This window comes from Netta rufina, assembly GCF_964035555.1.
Source record: "Netta rufina genome assembly, chromosome: 16".
In the NCBI taxonomy this organism is placed as follows: domain Eukaryota; kingdom Metazoa; phylum Chordata; class Aves; order Anseriformes; family Anatidae; genus Netta; species Netta rufina.
Genome location: NC_140140.1, coordinates 16,408,502 through 16,422,177, shown reverse-complemented (window position 1 = coordinate 16,422,177; position 13,676 = coordinate 16,408,502). Strand labels below are relative to the sequence as shown.

Here is a 13,676-nt window from a genome sequence, read left to right as displayed (position 1 = left end):
GGGGGCGGCTGTGCCCCACGGCGGATGGGATCAGAGGAGGGGAAAGCGCTACCGTGACAATCGTTAGCTTCCCCTTCTCACTTCTCCTCACCTCCCCGTGCCCTAATGGATGAGCTGCTGCTGCTCCTGCTGCTGCACCTCGGCCTCCTCCTCAGGGCTGGGCGGGAGAGGGGCCCCCAGCAGCTGCAGTGAAAGGGAACGAGGCCGTTCCCAGCTCCTGGCCTGGGAGCCGTGAGAGCTTCCCACTGATGGGTGCCCCCGTGCAGTGCCGGAGGGGGAAGTGAAGCTGAGCAGACACAGCAGGAACCCCTGCTCTTTTTCCTACCAAGACTTTATTAAATAAAGTCCTTTTTATTATGTGTTACTGGAAGCTCCTGGCCAGAAGCCTTCCTGTCCCTTTAACACGGTGCCTCTGTGTGCTGGCTGAACCCCATCTACCTCGGGAAGCCCCCGCAGGGAGCAGCTGGCTCCCCAGCAGGCCGGCAGTGTGGGCAGTGAGCACCCGGCGCTGGAGGAAGAATTGACACAGAAAGTGCATTTTCGAGGGGCAGCTCCCAGAGGGGCTGGCCCCGCTCCCAGCCACCACGCGTGGGTTGTGCCGACACCGCTCTGCCTCCGTGCCCCATCCTGACCCTCGCTGCCCCGGCTCCCGCCCTGGTGCTGCCGCCGTGCTGCCCCCACGGACCCTGAGCCCGGTGCCGGCCGGGGCCTCACTCGAGAGGCTCCTTGATCAGACACTCCTTCAGGCTGGGCTGCTGCTGCAGGGGCAGCCCGGCCTCTTGCAGGCCCTGCAGCCGGGCCTCCGAGCGCCGCTTGTCCTTGCCCACCTTCCAGGCCAGGTGGACGTGAGCCTGGAGGAAGGGCCCCAGCAGCGGGTGGCTGTCCTGGGCCTCCAGCAGCTGCAGCGCCTGCTCGCAGCAGCCGTGCGCCTCGCCCAGCTGGTCCAGCTCCTGGTGGCACACGGCCAGCCCGGCCAGCGTCAGGAGGAAGCGGCCGGAGCCGCAGACCCCCAGCCGCTCCTGCAGCCGGCAGGCGTTGGCCCAGGTGGCCAGGGCCTCGCGGTACATGCCGGTGCAGGTCAGGCGCTGGGCGGCCCGCAGGTCCTGCAGGAAGAAGAACTCGAGGAACTCGGGGGAGCGGCGGATCTCGGCGATGGAGTGCAGGTGGGACAGGAACTGCTCGAAGGCTCGGCTCCGCTTGGCGATGGTCTCGGCCGTGAAGTTGCGCCGCAGCCTCTTCCTGGGGAAGGCGATGCCGGCCATGTCGCAGCCGAAGCGGCTGCGCAGGCGGCGGTTCAGCCGCTCGAAGTCCGAGTAGCGCCGGGCAATGGTGGCGGGCGCCTTGTCGAACTGGCCGGAGCGGATCAGGTAGATGGTGTAGAGCTGCAGGCAGGGAGCCGGGGGTCAGGGGGGCGCCGTGGAGGGGGACACGGCCTCCCGGTGGGGCCGGGACACAGCCAAGCGCACGCAGCAGAGGAGCCGCCGGGACAAGGACAGGGACAGGGACAGGGACAGGGACAGGGATGCAGTGCCCCGCGCCGCCCTGCCCCGGGGCAGGGTTTGGCCCAGCAGAGCGAGCAGGCCCAGCCGGCTGTAGTTACCTGAGGCTCATCTGAGCCGCCAGCACCGTCAGAGCAGCACAGGGAGAGACAGAGAGAAATCAGCGCCCACCCGCCCCGGGACGCCCGGCCGCAGGGGGCCCCGCGGCACGGCCCCGAGCGGGGCGCACTCACCACGTACTTGGAGGAGCGCTCGCTAACCACGCTGGCGCTGGTGACCTCGAAGAGCAGCCGCTGCGGCGCGAGGCTGCTCCGCGACTTCCTCCACAGCTCCTGCAGCTGGCGGGTCAGCAGGCTGCCGCCGGGGGGCTTCGCCGCCGCGTCCCACCCTGCGTGGGGACAGGGGCTCAGCGGGGGCACCGGGCCGCCCGGCCCCGTCCTGCCCATGGGACACGGCCGCTCCCCGGGGCTCCGCGTCCCGGCACCTGCCTCCGTCCTCTGCGCCCGCGGCCTCCCCCGTGGGCTCCGGCGGCTCCCCCGGCTCCTCGCCGGCGCCGTCCTCGTCGTCCTCGTCCTCGTCCCCGTCCTCGTCCTCGTGGCTGGCGAAGCTCAGGGTGCCGCTGAGGCGCGTGGACAGCCCCTCGGTGTCGTCCTCCAGCTCCGAGCTCTCGGGGCAGTCCTCGGCCTCGCCACCGTCGCGCGCCCGCTCCTCCCTGGCGCCCTCCGCGCCCAGCGCGTGCCGCAGGCGGTGCAGGATGCGGGCGGCCATGCCCACGGCCGGGGGACGGCGACGACGGCTCGGCCCCGGCCGCCCCCGCCCGCCGGGACGGGCACCGGGCACCGGGCACGGGGCGGCTCCGGAGCGGCGGCGGGACCCGGCCCCGGCCCCGGCCCCCCCCCGCCTGCCCGGAGCCCCGCTCCCGGCGCGGTGCGGCCCCGGCCCCCCCCCCGCGGTGTTCCCGGTGCCCCCGGTGCCGGTCCCGGGGCCGTGCCGCCCTCCCCTCCCCTCCCCTCCCCGCGCCGGGCGGTGCCGTGCGATGGCCGCTCCGCCGCCCGTCCCGGGATCCTCCCTGCGCGGCTCCGCCTCCGCCGGGAACCCGGATCGCGGCGGGGCTGGCACGGCCCGGAACGGCCCCGAGCAGCACCGGGGCCCCGCTCCCCGCACCGCCACGAGCCGGGCACAGCTCCCCCGTACCCCAAATACCCCCGGTGCCACAGTGCCCCGGTACCCTCACACCCCGGTGTCCCGATGCTCCGACGCCCTCGTACCCCGATGCCCCAAATAGCGCAGTGCCCCCATGCCCCCAGTGCCCCCATGCCCCCAGTGCCCCGTGCCCCGTTCCCGGGGTCCCGTCCCACGGTGCCGTGTCCCCAGCAGCCCCCGGGCTGCCCCGGCCCCGCTGCCCTTGGCCCCCGGCCGGGCTCGCCACGCGCCCCCACGGCTGGGCTGCAGCCACGGCCGGCGTCAGGCGCTCGCCCGGCCTTATTTAGCGCCATTCCTGCTCCCTCCTCGCCACTTTCTTGGGAACGTCTATTAATATCGAGGAACCGGCACAGCTGCTGCCATCGCTCTGCGCCCAGCGCCAGCACCCCGCACCCCGCCTGGGTCTGCTGCAGGCCCGGGGTGCCCCAGGGCCGCCCCCGGTACCCCATGTCGAGGGGCGCGCCGGGGGGCTCGGCTCCTGTGGGCAGCGGGAGGGGTCCCGGCAGCACCCTCAGCCAGGGGCCTCCCGTCCCTCCCCAGCACCAGGGAGTCCCCCGGGCCTGGTGCCGTGCTGCCTGCGCTGCCCTGAGCCCTCCTGGAGCCCCACGGGGCGAGGGCCACTTGGCCAGCGCGTCCCCCGAGCCGTTAGCCCTGGCAGCGGGACCCTGGCAGGGGCTGCGGCACTGGCGCCCGCGCTCTGGGCTGTGCTGGGAGCCTTCGAGGAGGCCCCGGGCAGGTTTCCACCCTGCCGACGGCACGAAGCGGTGCTGCCTTTTCCAGCCCCGTCTGGGATGAGGGAGATGGGTGCCAGCAGCGCCAGCACCCACCGTGGGGGCCGGGCGCTCCTCGCCCACCCCAGGGCTTCGCAGCCCTGCCACGGCCCGTCCCTCATCGGGGGCTGGGGGCTGCAGGGGGCCTGCCCAGCACCAGAAACGGGGGTGAAGGGCAGGGGTGGGGGTGGTGGGCAGGGGTGGGCAGCCGGGGTGCTGCGGGGGGCGAGGGAGGGGACGGAGCCCGGCCCCTGAGCTGGCCGCCTGCCCCCAGCGGTGCCGCGGGCTTGGCGGGGGCACGTGTGGTGCCATCGGGCCGTGCCCGTGGTGCCGGGTCCGGCACGGCCACGCCGGGGAAGCCCCAGCCCCGGTGTCGGGGGGATGCCCCCGCTCGGGGGCTATTTTTAACCCCCTCCTTGCTGAGCTGCCCCGGGGCAGGGGGGGGGCTGAGCAGGGGACGGAGCCACGTTCCTGCCAAGGCTCCGGTGTCCCTCCCCGCAGGGCTTGAATTTCTATCCCGGCTTCAGACCCACGTTTAATCCCCAGCTCTTGGCCAATAACGCTTTGGCTAAATTAGGTAAAATGAGCCCGTTGCCAATGAGCGGGGCTGGATTTGCACCGGGGAGCTGATAGGCTGCCGGGCTGGGGGGCCAACGGCTGGGGGCACGGGGACACTACAAATTGGGGAGCCAGGGAGCTTCTGGGGGCTTCTGGTGCGTGCGGTGGTGACACCCTAGGGGAGGAGAGCAGCAGAGATGGCGTCAATGGTAAGAGCCTCGGTGGTGCCGCGTGCCGGGGCGAGCTGCAGCTGGGCCGGGGGCACCGCGGGCACTGGGAGATGCGGGGCTGTGCCAGGGCACCCCTGCGGGAGGGACGGTGCCCACGGGCTACAGCTCCGGGGCTGGCCAAGGCGGGAGGTGGCAGGGGACATTGGGGCAGCGCAGGGCCCCCGCGGGACGTGCACCGGGGAGAAGAGGGCACTCGTCTGCCCGGGGAGCGAGCGGGTTCCTGGGGACGTCGGAGCAGCCCCGGCTGGACCTGGGTTGTGCGAAGGCGCTGAAAGCTGAGCGCTGGGTCATGCGACACCGCCGCGGCCCCGCGCCGCCCGCGCCTCCAGGAGAAACCCGATCCTGGGCTGACAGGTGCCCGTGGATGCAGACCGCTGCTTCCTAAAAGGGGAGCCGAGGAGATCCCAAAAATAGTGCTGCGTGCCTGGGATGCCAAGGCAGCACGGGGGGGACGGTGGCCCCTGCGTCATGGAACCCCCAGCGAGCGGCCCTCGGGGTGGCTGCGTGGATGCTGAGCCGTGGGGGCTGCCCAGGGCCATGGCTCACCGCGGGCATGGGCAGCACCACGCACACCACTCACCCCACTCACACCTCCACCCCAAGTGCCGTAGGGTGACGCTGTGCGAGGGCTCCACGGGGAGGCCAGGGGGTCCAGGACCTGAACCTGGGCAGGGCCCTGCTGCAGAGCCCCTCGTCCTGCTGCCCCCAGGCAGGGGCGTGTGAGGCCCGCGCTGACCCCTCCGCCCCTTGTCTTGCAGACGGACCAGCAGGCGGAGGCCCGCGCCTTCCTCAGCGAGGAGATGATCGCTGGTGAGCGAGGGCAGCGCCAGGGAGCGGGCTGGGGCCCGGCGGATGCGCAGGGCCAGGGCCCACCCCGGTGCCCGAGGCCCCATCCCCGACCCCCCCCATCCCCGCAGAGTTCAAGGCTGCCTTCGACATGTTTGACGCGGACGGCGGCGGGGACATCAGCACCAAGGAGCTGGGCACGGTGATGAGGATGCTGGGCCAGAACCCCACCAAGGAGGAGCTGGATGCCATCATTGAGGAGGTGGACGAGGATGGTGAGCGGCGGGTGGTGGTGCTGGGGCGGCTGCCGGGGCCGGTGCCCTGACCTGAGCCACGCTTCCTCCCCGCAGGCAGCGGCACCATCGACTTCGAGGAGTTCCTGGTGATGATGGTGCGCCAGATGAAAGAGGACGCCAAGGGCAAGTCCGAGGAGGAGCTGGCCAACTGCTTCCGCATCTTCGACAAGTGAGTGGGGCGGCGCTGCCCGCGGTGCCTGCCCGCGGCGGGCGAGCGGGGCCCATCCTGGCCATGCTCTCCCGCAGGAACGCGGACGGCTTCATCGACATCGAGGAGCTGGGCGAGATCCTCAGGGCCACCGGCGAGCACGTCACCGAGGAGGACATAGAAGACCTGATGAAGGACTCAGACAAGAACAACGACGGCCGCATCGACTTTGATGGTGAGCGGTGGCCCTGGCTGCAGCGGGCTGTGCGTGCAGCACGGCGGGGGCTGACGGCGCCGCTCTCTTGCAGAGTTCCTCAAGATGATGGAGGGCGTGCAGTAAGGGACCAGACATTCCTCGGGCCAGCCGCTGCGCCCAGCCCCGCTCCGCCGCCGGGGGAGCAGCCCCGCCGCAGTGCCTGGCCCCGGCCGCCCGCACAGCGGGAGCCCTGCCCGCACCGGGGCCCTGCTCTCGCCCTGTGGCCAGCGGCTGAGCTTTTCCTCGACGCTGTCAGATGTGGTTTATGGTTGAGCCTCATTAAAAGGGGAAAGGCTGAGCTGCCGGTACAGGATTACGCTGGGTTTGCACGGGGAGGGTGCTGCGGTGCTGTCCCCAGGGCAGGGGGGCGCAGGGATCCTCACGGAGGGGTGCACCGTGCCACACCACGCCGTGCCATGCCCCACACCACGCCGTGCCGTGCCACACGGTGCCGCCTGGCTCACCACGAGGCCCTCATGCAGCGGGGCAGCGCGGGGCAGCGGTTCCCACGGGCTGCTGGGCAGGCGCCAGCGCTGAGCTCAGAGTTTCCATGCAGAGCGGCCGCTTCCCACAGCAGCGGGACGGGGAGTGTGGCCCCGTTCCCACAGGCTGGGGGTCCCGGCCGGCAGCGCCTGCGGGGCTGCTCCTGCCTGCTCCGGTGGGAGCGCGGAGGATGCAGGGGGGGCAGCGTCACCCCGGGGCCCTGTGGGCCTGCAGGGAAGGAGATGGGGGAGCTGGCAATAAGGTGGGGAAGAGCAGCAGCCCCCCCGGCAGGGGTTAAGGCGATGCTGGAGCAGCTCCGTCCAGGGAGCCCGTGCCAGCCCAGCCCATGCCAGAGCTCCCTGGGGACCTGCAGCCTCACGCAGCCTCTGCAGCCGGGGAGGAGCGCAGCCATGGGGGCGCCAGGGGCGAGGGCAGAGCTCCTGGGTTCAGGAAGCGCCCAGTGCCCGTGGGGAGAGCGGGACCGGCCCCATGCAGGGCCCTGGTGCAGAGCCCATCAAATCCCTGTGGAGCCAGGGGCCACCGCAGCCGGGCTGCGTCCAGATTCCTCCCCTATGGCACCGGGACGAGGGGCTGCATGCGGGGCACGGGGGGCAGTGGGGACGTGTGTGGCCGCCCAGGCTGCCCTCTGCAAGGCGGCGGCCGGGCACCGGCAGCTGGTGCTGCAGCTGGGGGGCAGCGCCGACGGCCCCCGGCTGCGCGAGGAGCGGCACGGGAGGAGCGCGGAGGCGCGGGAGCTCAGCGCCGGTAAGGGACCTGCACGGCGGGCGGGGGGCACGGAGGGGGCGCCCCAGGAAGAGGGGCAGGGACCCCCTCAGCACCCCCCATCCTGCAGGGCTGCGGAGCGCGCTGCTGGCGGGGCTGCGGCAGGCGGAGAGCCCCGAGGAGCGGCGGGAGCTGGAGCGGCTGTGGGTGCTCTTCCTCTCCGCCCTGGAGCTGTTCCTGCAGGACCTGCGCCAGGCCCAGCGCCTCTGCCGCCTCTTCTCCCTGCAGGGGGGCGGCGCAGCCCTGCTGCACACCGGGCTGGGGGGACGGCGAGGGGGGGGCCCCGAGCAGCCCCCGGCCCCGCCGTGCCTGGAGGAGGAGATGGAGCAGGTGAGGGCCGTGCTGGCGGAGATGGAGAGCACGGCCAACATCCCCCTCTGGACGGTGGAGGCCACGCAGGCGGCAGGGGCGGGGGGGCTGGGCGCAGCCCCCACATCCCAGGGACCGGGGCCTCGTTCGGGGCCCTGCTGCAGCGTCCTGTGAGTTGGGGCAGCAGGGCCAGCCCCCCACAATGGAGCCCCGTGTGTCCCCACTGCCCCAGGAGCTGTCCTGGGGAGTGTTAATAAAGCCCCCCCTGACCCCACGGGTGTCCGTGTCCCTCCCTCTCCCCGCCACGCTCACAGGGGGGTGCAGGGCTGCTGCCTTGGGGACGGGGCAGCCCACCCGCAGCAGCCCCCGCACCCAGCGCAGCTGTCCAGCACCGCAGGACCTCTGAACGCAGCAAAACCTTTAGGCAGACGGGGGAAGAGTTATAAACGTGCGTTTATTTATACATTAACCGTAGCTCGGACTCCAAAATTAACTTAAAAACAGCCTATGATACAGAACGGCGGGGGGGAGACAGGGACAGGGGGCGGCGCAGGGAGGCAGTGCAGCAGGGGTCAGGTTTCCTTGCTCTTGGCCTGCTTGGCGTACGTCTCCCGCAGGTACTTCTTGAAGGCTGGGGAGAGAGGGGAGAGGGGGCTGGGGGCTCAGGGCCGGGGGGCAGCAGGACAGGGCCAGGGGCCGCGCCGCCGCCCCCGGGGGCACTCACCCGCTTGGTTCTTCCACAGCTCGGCGGCGTGCGTGTTCAGGGGGCTCTCGATGTTGGGCTCTGGGGACGATGGCTGGGTGAGCGGGGTCCCCGTCGCGGGTGGCCCCGTCCTGTCCCCGTCCCGTCCCCCCGCGGACCCACCTGCCAGCAGGCTCTGGATGGACAGCAGGATGGTGCGCACGTCGTACAGCGCCGACCACTTGTCCTTCAGGATGTCCAGGCAGATGTTGCCCTGGGTGTCCACGTTGGGGTGGTAGCAGGGCGTGAGGAAGCGCACGGTGGGCGCGTTGTAGGGGTACCCGCTGGGGAACTCCAGAGACAGCTTGTAGCGCAGCTCCTCATACACCTGCGGGAGGCACTTAGCGGGGACGGGGGGGACGGGGGGGAACCGGGGGGGAACGGGAGGGAACCGGGGGAGGACCAGGGGGTCCCGGAGGGTCCCGGGGTGCCGCTCACCGTGCCGGCCGCGCCGTCGATGGTGCCGATCCAGCGGAAGAGGTTGTCGGACTCGGGGAAGGCGGAGATGCCTTTGTCCCCGGACATCTGCGGGACAGCGCCGTCAGCAACCGGCCCCGGGACCGGTACCGGCCCCGAGCCCCGGCCCCGGCCCCCCACTCACCATCAGCGCCATCAGCTCCTGCTGCAGCCTGAGGGGGAAGCGCGCGGGTTACCGACAGCGGCACCGGCACCGGGCCGATACCGGGCCGTTACCCGGCACCGGCAGCCAACCGTTACCGTTACCGGGCCGTTACCGTCACCGGGCGGCCCCGGCGGGCAGCCCCGTCCCGCCCCGGCCTCACCTCTTCCCCACCGAGCCGCGTGCAGCCGGGGGCCCGGCCTCGGCCCCTTTCCTGGCGGCGGCTCCGTGCGTGGCGGCGGGGTCGGCGTTCTGCGAGGCCATGGCGGCTCCGTGCGGCTCCGCGCGGCCCCGCTCGGCTGCCGGGCCCGAGCCCCGCCCCCTTCCCGCGCCCGTTTGAATGTTTCAAACCGGCCCCGCGCGGACCAATCGGCGCGCGGCCGCCCCGGCGCCGGCCAATGGGCGCCCGCCGAGGACGCGGTTGCCGGGGAGACGGCGGGAGGCCGCGCCCCTCCCCGCGAGGCGCAGGCGCGGAGGCGCGGCGCGGGTCCCGCCCCCGCGCGCTCTTAAAGGGGCAGGCGCAGGAGGCGGGTGCGAAGCAGCGGCTTTATTGGGGGGGGGGGGGGAGGGGGGGGCTCAGGGCGCGGGGGGGCCGTCGGGGGGCGGCGGGGGGGGGGTCGCCCCCCTCGCGCAGCGTCTCCATGTACTTCTGCATCTTCTCCGTCATCCACAGCGGCGGCACGAACGGCTTCAGCTCCTCCAGCCGCAGCTCGCCCGAGTCCCTGCGGGCACAGCACGGGGTCAGCGGGAACGGGGGGCACCGGGGGGGGCACCGGGGGGGACACCAGGCTGGGGACAGGCACCAGGCTGGGGGGGACACCGGGCCAGAGGGGCACCGGGCTGGGGGGTATGGGGGTGAGCGGGCACTGGGGGAGACACCAGGGGGGCATCGTTAGTGGGCACTGGGCATGGGGGGGGCATCAGGGTGAGGGGGCACCAGGGGGGGCATGGGGCACCGGGGTGAGGGGCAGCAGGAGGGACACTGAGCTGGGGGGACACTGGGGGGGACACTAGGCTGGGGGGGACACACTGGGCCAGAGGAGCACCAGGGGACACACCGGGTCAGAGGGGCACCGGGGGGGGCACGGTGCTGGGGGAGGGCACCGGGGGGGCGCCGTGCCGGGGGTGCCCTCACCTGTAGTCGTCGCTGGCAGCCAGGTCGCGGATGTCCTCCTCCAGCAGCAGGTAGGCCTGCGCGGGGCGAGACGGGCGCTGGGCACGGCGGGGCGGGGGGGGGGCAGCGGCACCGGGAGCGCCCCCCCTGCCTCCCCGGCCCCCCCAGCAGCACACCCAGCGGGTGCCCGGGGTGCCGAGCACCCGGCAGCGCCCCTGCCCCTGCCCCTGCCTCTGCCTGTCCTGCCGGCGGCCTCCCGCGGCGCGCGGCCGGGGCGTACTCACCATCTTGCCCCCAGTGGCCCTCATGTGCTGCTGCTCTGCCAGCCAGTGCTTATCCTGCGGGTCGGCTGCGTACTGCAATAAAGCAGCGAGGGCCTGGCTGAGCGCGGGCGATGCTCCCCCCCCTCCAAGCTCGGACCCCCCCCACTCCTCCTGCCGGGACGGAGCCCAGCCCGCACTCGGGGGCTGGCGGAGGGGGGCAGGGCCCTGCCTGCCCTCGCCTCGGAGCGAGCCCTGGCTGCGGGCGGTGGCAGCTCGGAGGCCGTGTGGCCGCGTGCCGGCCCGACGGTGTGCCCTGAGACGAGACGGGGCCGTGGAGGAATCGCCCAGCGAGACAAAGCTCCCGGCTCCCATCACCGACAGCTGCCGAGCGAACCCCGAGGAGGAAGCGTCCCGCCGCGGTGCCTGACCTTAAAGAGGTGGGGATGCTTGATGTAGAGCCGCCCTCTTGTTCCTCCCATCCCGAGAGCTCTGAAAGAGGAACACGAGGGGGGCGTTACAGCCGGGCGGAGGGGGGCTGCACGGCACGGGGACACCTCCTCTCCTCCCCAGCCTTTCCTACTGCTTCCGAGGCAGAGAAGTGAAGTGACGGAGGAGTCTTACGGGCTCCTGCCTTGGAGACACCACCCTCCATCAACAGGGCCGTTCCTTACTTGTTTGCTCGAGATCCCAGCACAAAGGTTGTGGTTTCAGTCAGTCGGGATGGATCCCACTACAGAGCAATTGGAAAAGGGGCAGCATTAGAAATGAAGCTGGTGCCGGCCAGTGCTCCACGAGCCTCGGCGCTCTGATGGGGAACCTCAGAACCGCCCCTCGGCTTGGGAGGGAGCCACAGACCTCTGGATTGCCTCAGAGGAGGGAGTCTGCTGCTATCACCCTGCGCTGATCTAAGCGGTTTCCCCCAGGGGAAACACTTGTGGGATCCTCCTGGCTACTGCTACGGCTCGCCTGGGTCTCCTAACAGCTGCACCACACCACAGAGCTACGGGCTACAGTGTCTGGAGGAGGCAAGCAAAGGCTCCCAGGCACTTCTCTTCTTGCTTCTCTCCCGGCACTGCAGCGGCCCGGCAGGGCACAGCCCCAGGGCTCTGCTGGCGGAAGCGAAGGGGAGGAGAGGGTGAGCCCAGCGGCGTCGGCCAGCCAGTACCTTTGGTCCATCCCTTCTCACGGGCTCAGAGACTTTGAGCTTCCACCTACGGGGAAGGAAAACGAAGTAAGGGTGGGTCCCGGGGGGGTCAAAGACACCGCGGGCTCCCAGCAGCAGGGGTCTGAGCTCCAGCCCTTCCAGACCCACTCCCACCTCTCTGCAGTGCCCGCCTGCGGACCCTCACCTCTGCTGCACATTCTCTCTCTCCCCCCAGCTGCCAGGGTCCCCTCTCTGCCCGTGACCCACCGGTCTCACAGCCCCCTGAACCGCCCGTCTGGACCCGTCCCAAACTGCTTCCCGGCAGGGCAGGCCTCTGCCTCCTGCAGCTCTACCTCAGCCCAAACCTTGCCCTCTCACGCCTCCCGCACCTCCCCGTGGTGCCGGGCAGGAGCTCCCAGCAGGGTTTCCCTGCTCCCTGTCTCAGCTGGTCCCGCTCCCCCCCACCCCCTGCAGCTCGGGGCCGTACTCACGCAGCCATGCCCGAGACCCCGCGATCGTTCGACAGGCTCTGTCCCGGAGGCCGTCCCTTTCTCTGCAGGGAAGAAAGCCTCTCATCAGCACGAGGGGAGAGAACCCTTTCGTCTCTCTGTCCCCTCTTTGGGAAGCTGCTCTTTTAACCATGTGCACTAATGCTGGCTGGCACTAGAGCAAGCTCCTCTGAGCCATCACAGAAGCCGCTCACATGCAGCGAGGAACGGCCAGGAGCGAGGCACTGCCCTTCCCGAACATCAAGTCCCTTGGGGAAAGCTCTCCTACCTTTTTGGGAACGGGGCTTCCGCGACGGTTCAACTCCTCATCCAACTGCCGGGCACGCTGGAAGAGGAATGGTGATAACAGGGGCTGTGCTGGGGGCTGCGGTGCTCTCTGGGCTCCCCCTCCCGCCCCACCCAACGCTCCCAGCTTCAGCTCCTCGCAGCTGCTGGGCAGGGAGGTCTCGGTGGCAGAGCCCCACTTTGCTGCCCTGCAGCTTTCTAAGACAGAGCTGCGCAGCCCACCTAAAGCCCACCCCCACTCCTCTAATTTGACAGCCAAGGAACAGGCAGAGAATGGAGCAGTTCCAGCCCCTTCGCCCGCTCCTCCCAGCTCCTACACATCACTGAATCTCTGGGAACAACGACTTTTACCTTTGGTCCTGCCTGCTCGTGGGGCAGCCTGGGCACAACCTTTTTGCCGTCAGAGAACAGCAGCTTGGCCTGCAGGAGGAGAAGGGGGGGTTACCTGGTTGTGGGGACCCGGCAGCACCCCCTGCTCTGCCCTGTGAAGGAGATCTGCGTGCAGAGGCACTCGCTCTGAGCAGAGGATCCCAGCCAGGAGACGTTCCAAGGCTGTGGCCGGGGATCTCGCACCCAGCCGACCACAAGGTGGCCACCACAGAACCCAACGCCCCGGGGGTGGCCGCCCCAGGGCCCCCCCCACCCCGTTCTCAGCGCGCTGCCTCGCTCACTGCGCCCACCTGCTCCAGGCAGCTCCGGCACGTCTCCTGGATGAGCTGCTCGGGGTCCACCTCCTCCCCGACGTTATCGCGCACGTTGGCGGCGGCCTTCTGGAAGAACTGGGGGGGGTGGCACAGGAGGGGTGGGTGAGCTCCCAGCGGCCCGGCCGGGCCGGCAGCACGCAGCCCCCCGCGGCTCTCACCTTCATGTACTTGTTGAAGACCCCCCGGATCTCCTCGTTGATGCTGGGCTGCAGCACGGCCCGCAGCAGCTCCATGGACACGGCCGGGTCGGTGAAGCTGCGGGCGGAGGGGGGTCAGGAAAGGGGGGCGGGGTGAGAGGGGGCGCGGGGCCCGGCCGGGCCTACCCCCCCCTCGCCCCCCGGTGCCGGTGCCGGTGCCGTACCTGGTGGTCATCTGCGAGCGCCGGCCGCGCCGCTGCACCTGGCGGTGCTTGATCATGATGTTCCAGGGGCTCTGCGGGACACCGCCGTCAGCCGCCCGCCCAACGCCGCCGCCCCGCCGCTCCCCAGCGCCCCCCGCCCGCCTCACCGAGCCCCCCGGCTGCTCCTCCGCCTCCCCCGGGCCCTCCTCGCCCGGCGGCCCCGGCTGCTGCTCCGCGTCGCGGGCGGCGCCCATCGCGCCCCGCTCCCGGCCCGCGGCCGCGCGGCACCCGGAAGGCCCCGGCCCTGCCCCGTGACGTCATCGGGCGGCGACGGGCGGAAGCGGCGTTGCCATGGCAACGGCACCGGAACCGCCACCGCCACCGGGACGGGCCCCGAGCGCCGCCTGCACGACCGGCCCCGGCCCCGGCCCCGGCCCCGGCCCCGACGCCCGCAGGGTGTCTTGGGGCTTCCGAGAGAAAGAAAATAAATAAATAAAATAAAATATAGAAAATAAATAAATAAATAAATAAATACAGAAAATCAAATCAAATAAATAAATAAATGAATAAATAAATAAATAAATAAAATCCGATAAATCAGATAAATCAACGAGACTCGGAGACACAACGCTGGG

At 70.9% G+C, this 13,676-nt stretch overlaps 5 protein-coding genes across 8 annotated transcripts; 2 read left to right on the top strand and 3 right to left on the bottom strand.

Annotated features, from left to right (window-relative positions):
* Window positions 1-30: 30 nt before the first annotated feature.
* SNX21 (sorting nexin family member 21) lies at window positions 31-2,432 on the bottom strand. Of its 2 annotated transcripts, none has more exons than XM_084296826.1 (3): window positions 1,988-2,432; window positions 1,729-1,887; window positions 31-1,382 (listed from the first exon to the last, which is right to left on the bottom strand). In XM_084296826.1, the coding sequence occupies exons 1-3, from the start codon at window positions 2,265-2,267 to the stop codon at window positions 355-357; spliced, it is 1,467 nt and encodes a 488-aa protein (XP_084152952.1). In that variant the 5' UTR covers window positions 2,268-2,432; the 3' UTR covers window positions 31-354. The 2 variants fall into 2 exon arrangements, with proteins under 2 accessions (XP_084152952.1, XP_084152953.1); XM_084296827.1 differs by having other exon boundaries at window positions 574-1,382; window positions 1,733-1,887.
* Window positions 2,433-4,131: 1,699 nt separating this feature from the next.
* Window positions 4,132-6,044, top strand: TNNC2 (troponin C2, fast skeletal type). Its single transcript, XM_084296639.1, has 6 exons — window positions 4,132-4,239; window positions 5,019-5,070; window positions 5,178-5,321; window positions 5,397-5,511; window positions 5,589-5,725; window positions 5,799-6,044. Exons 1-6 carry the CDS (start codon window positions 4,228-4,230, stop codon window positions 5,828-5,830), a joined length of 492 nt encoding a protein of 163 aa, XP_084152765.1. The 5' UTR covers window positions 4,132-4,227; the 3' UTR covers window positions 5,831-6,044.
* A 118-nt stretch (window positions 6,045-6,162) lies between these two features.
* Window positions 6,163-7,586, top strand: LOC311215470 (uncharacterized protein; the record flags this gene model as incomplete). Its single annotated transcript, XM_084296640.1, has 2 exons — window positions 6,163-6,994; window positions 7,083-7,586. The coding sequence occupies 2 exons, from the start codon at window positions 6,163-6,165 to the stop codon at window positions 7,493-7,495; spliced, it is 1,245 nt and encodes a 414-aa protein (XP_084152766.1). The 3' UTR covers window positions 7,496-7,586.
* Window positions 7,587-7,756: 170 nt separating this feature from the next.
* UBE2C (ubiquitin conjugating enzyme E2 C) lies at window positions 7,757-8,997 on the bottom strand. 2 transcript variants are annotated; one of them, XM_084296373.1, is made up of 6 exons: window positions 8,846-8,997; window positions 8,665-8,692; window positions 8,502-8,588; window positions 8,187-8,391; window positions 8,046-8,105; window positions 7,757-7,952 (listed from the first exon to the last, which is right to left on the bottom strand). In XM_084296373.1, the coding sequence occupies exons 1-6, from the start codon at window positions 8,944-8,946 to the stop codon at window positions 7,894-7,896; spliced, it is 540 nt and encodes a 179-aa protein (XP_084152499.1). In that variant the 5' UTR covers window positions 8,947-8,997; the 3' UTR covers window positions 7,757-7,893. The 2 variants fall into 2 exon arrangements, with proteins under 2 accessions (XP_084152499.1, XP_084152498.1); XM_084296372.1 differs by having other exon boundaries at window positions 7,908-8,105.
* A 212-nt stretch (window positions 8,998-9,209) lies between these two features.
* DNTTIP1 (deoxynucleotidyltransferase terminal interacting protein 1) lies at window positions 9,210-13,340 on the bottom strand. Of its 2 annotated transcripts, XM_084296885.1 has the most exons (13): window positions 13,209-13,340; window positions 13,063-13,133; window positions 12,860-12,956; window positions 12,678-12,776; window positions 12,349-12,417; window positions 11,981-12,037; window positions 11,695-11,756; window positions 11,225-11,270; window positions 10,731-10,789; window positions 10,488-10,548; window positions 10,081-10,152; window positions 9,818-9,873; window positions 9,210-9,404 (listed from the first exon to the last, which is right to left on the bottom strand). In XM_084296885.1, exons 1-13 carry the CDS (start codon window positions 13,293-13,295, stop codon window positions 9,230-9,232), a joined length of 1,011 nt encoding a protein of 336 aa, XP_084153011.1. In that variant the 5' UTR covers window positions 13,296-13,340; the 3' UTR covers window positions 9,210-9,229. The 2 variants fall into 2 exon arrangements, with proteins under 2 accessions (XP_084153011.1, XP_084153012.1); XM_084296886.1 differs by lacking the exon at window positions 10,081-10,152.
* Between the last annotated feature and the right edge of the window lie 336 nt (window positions 13,341-13,676).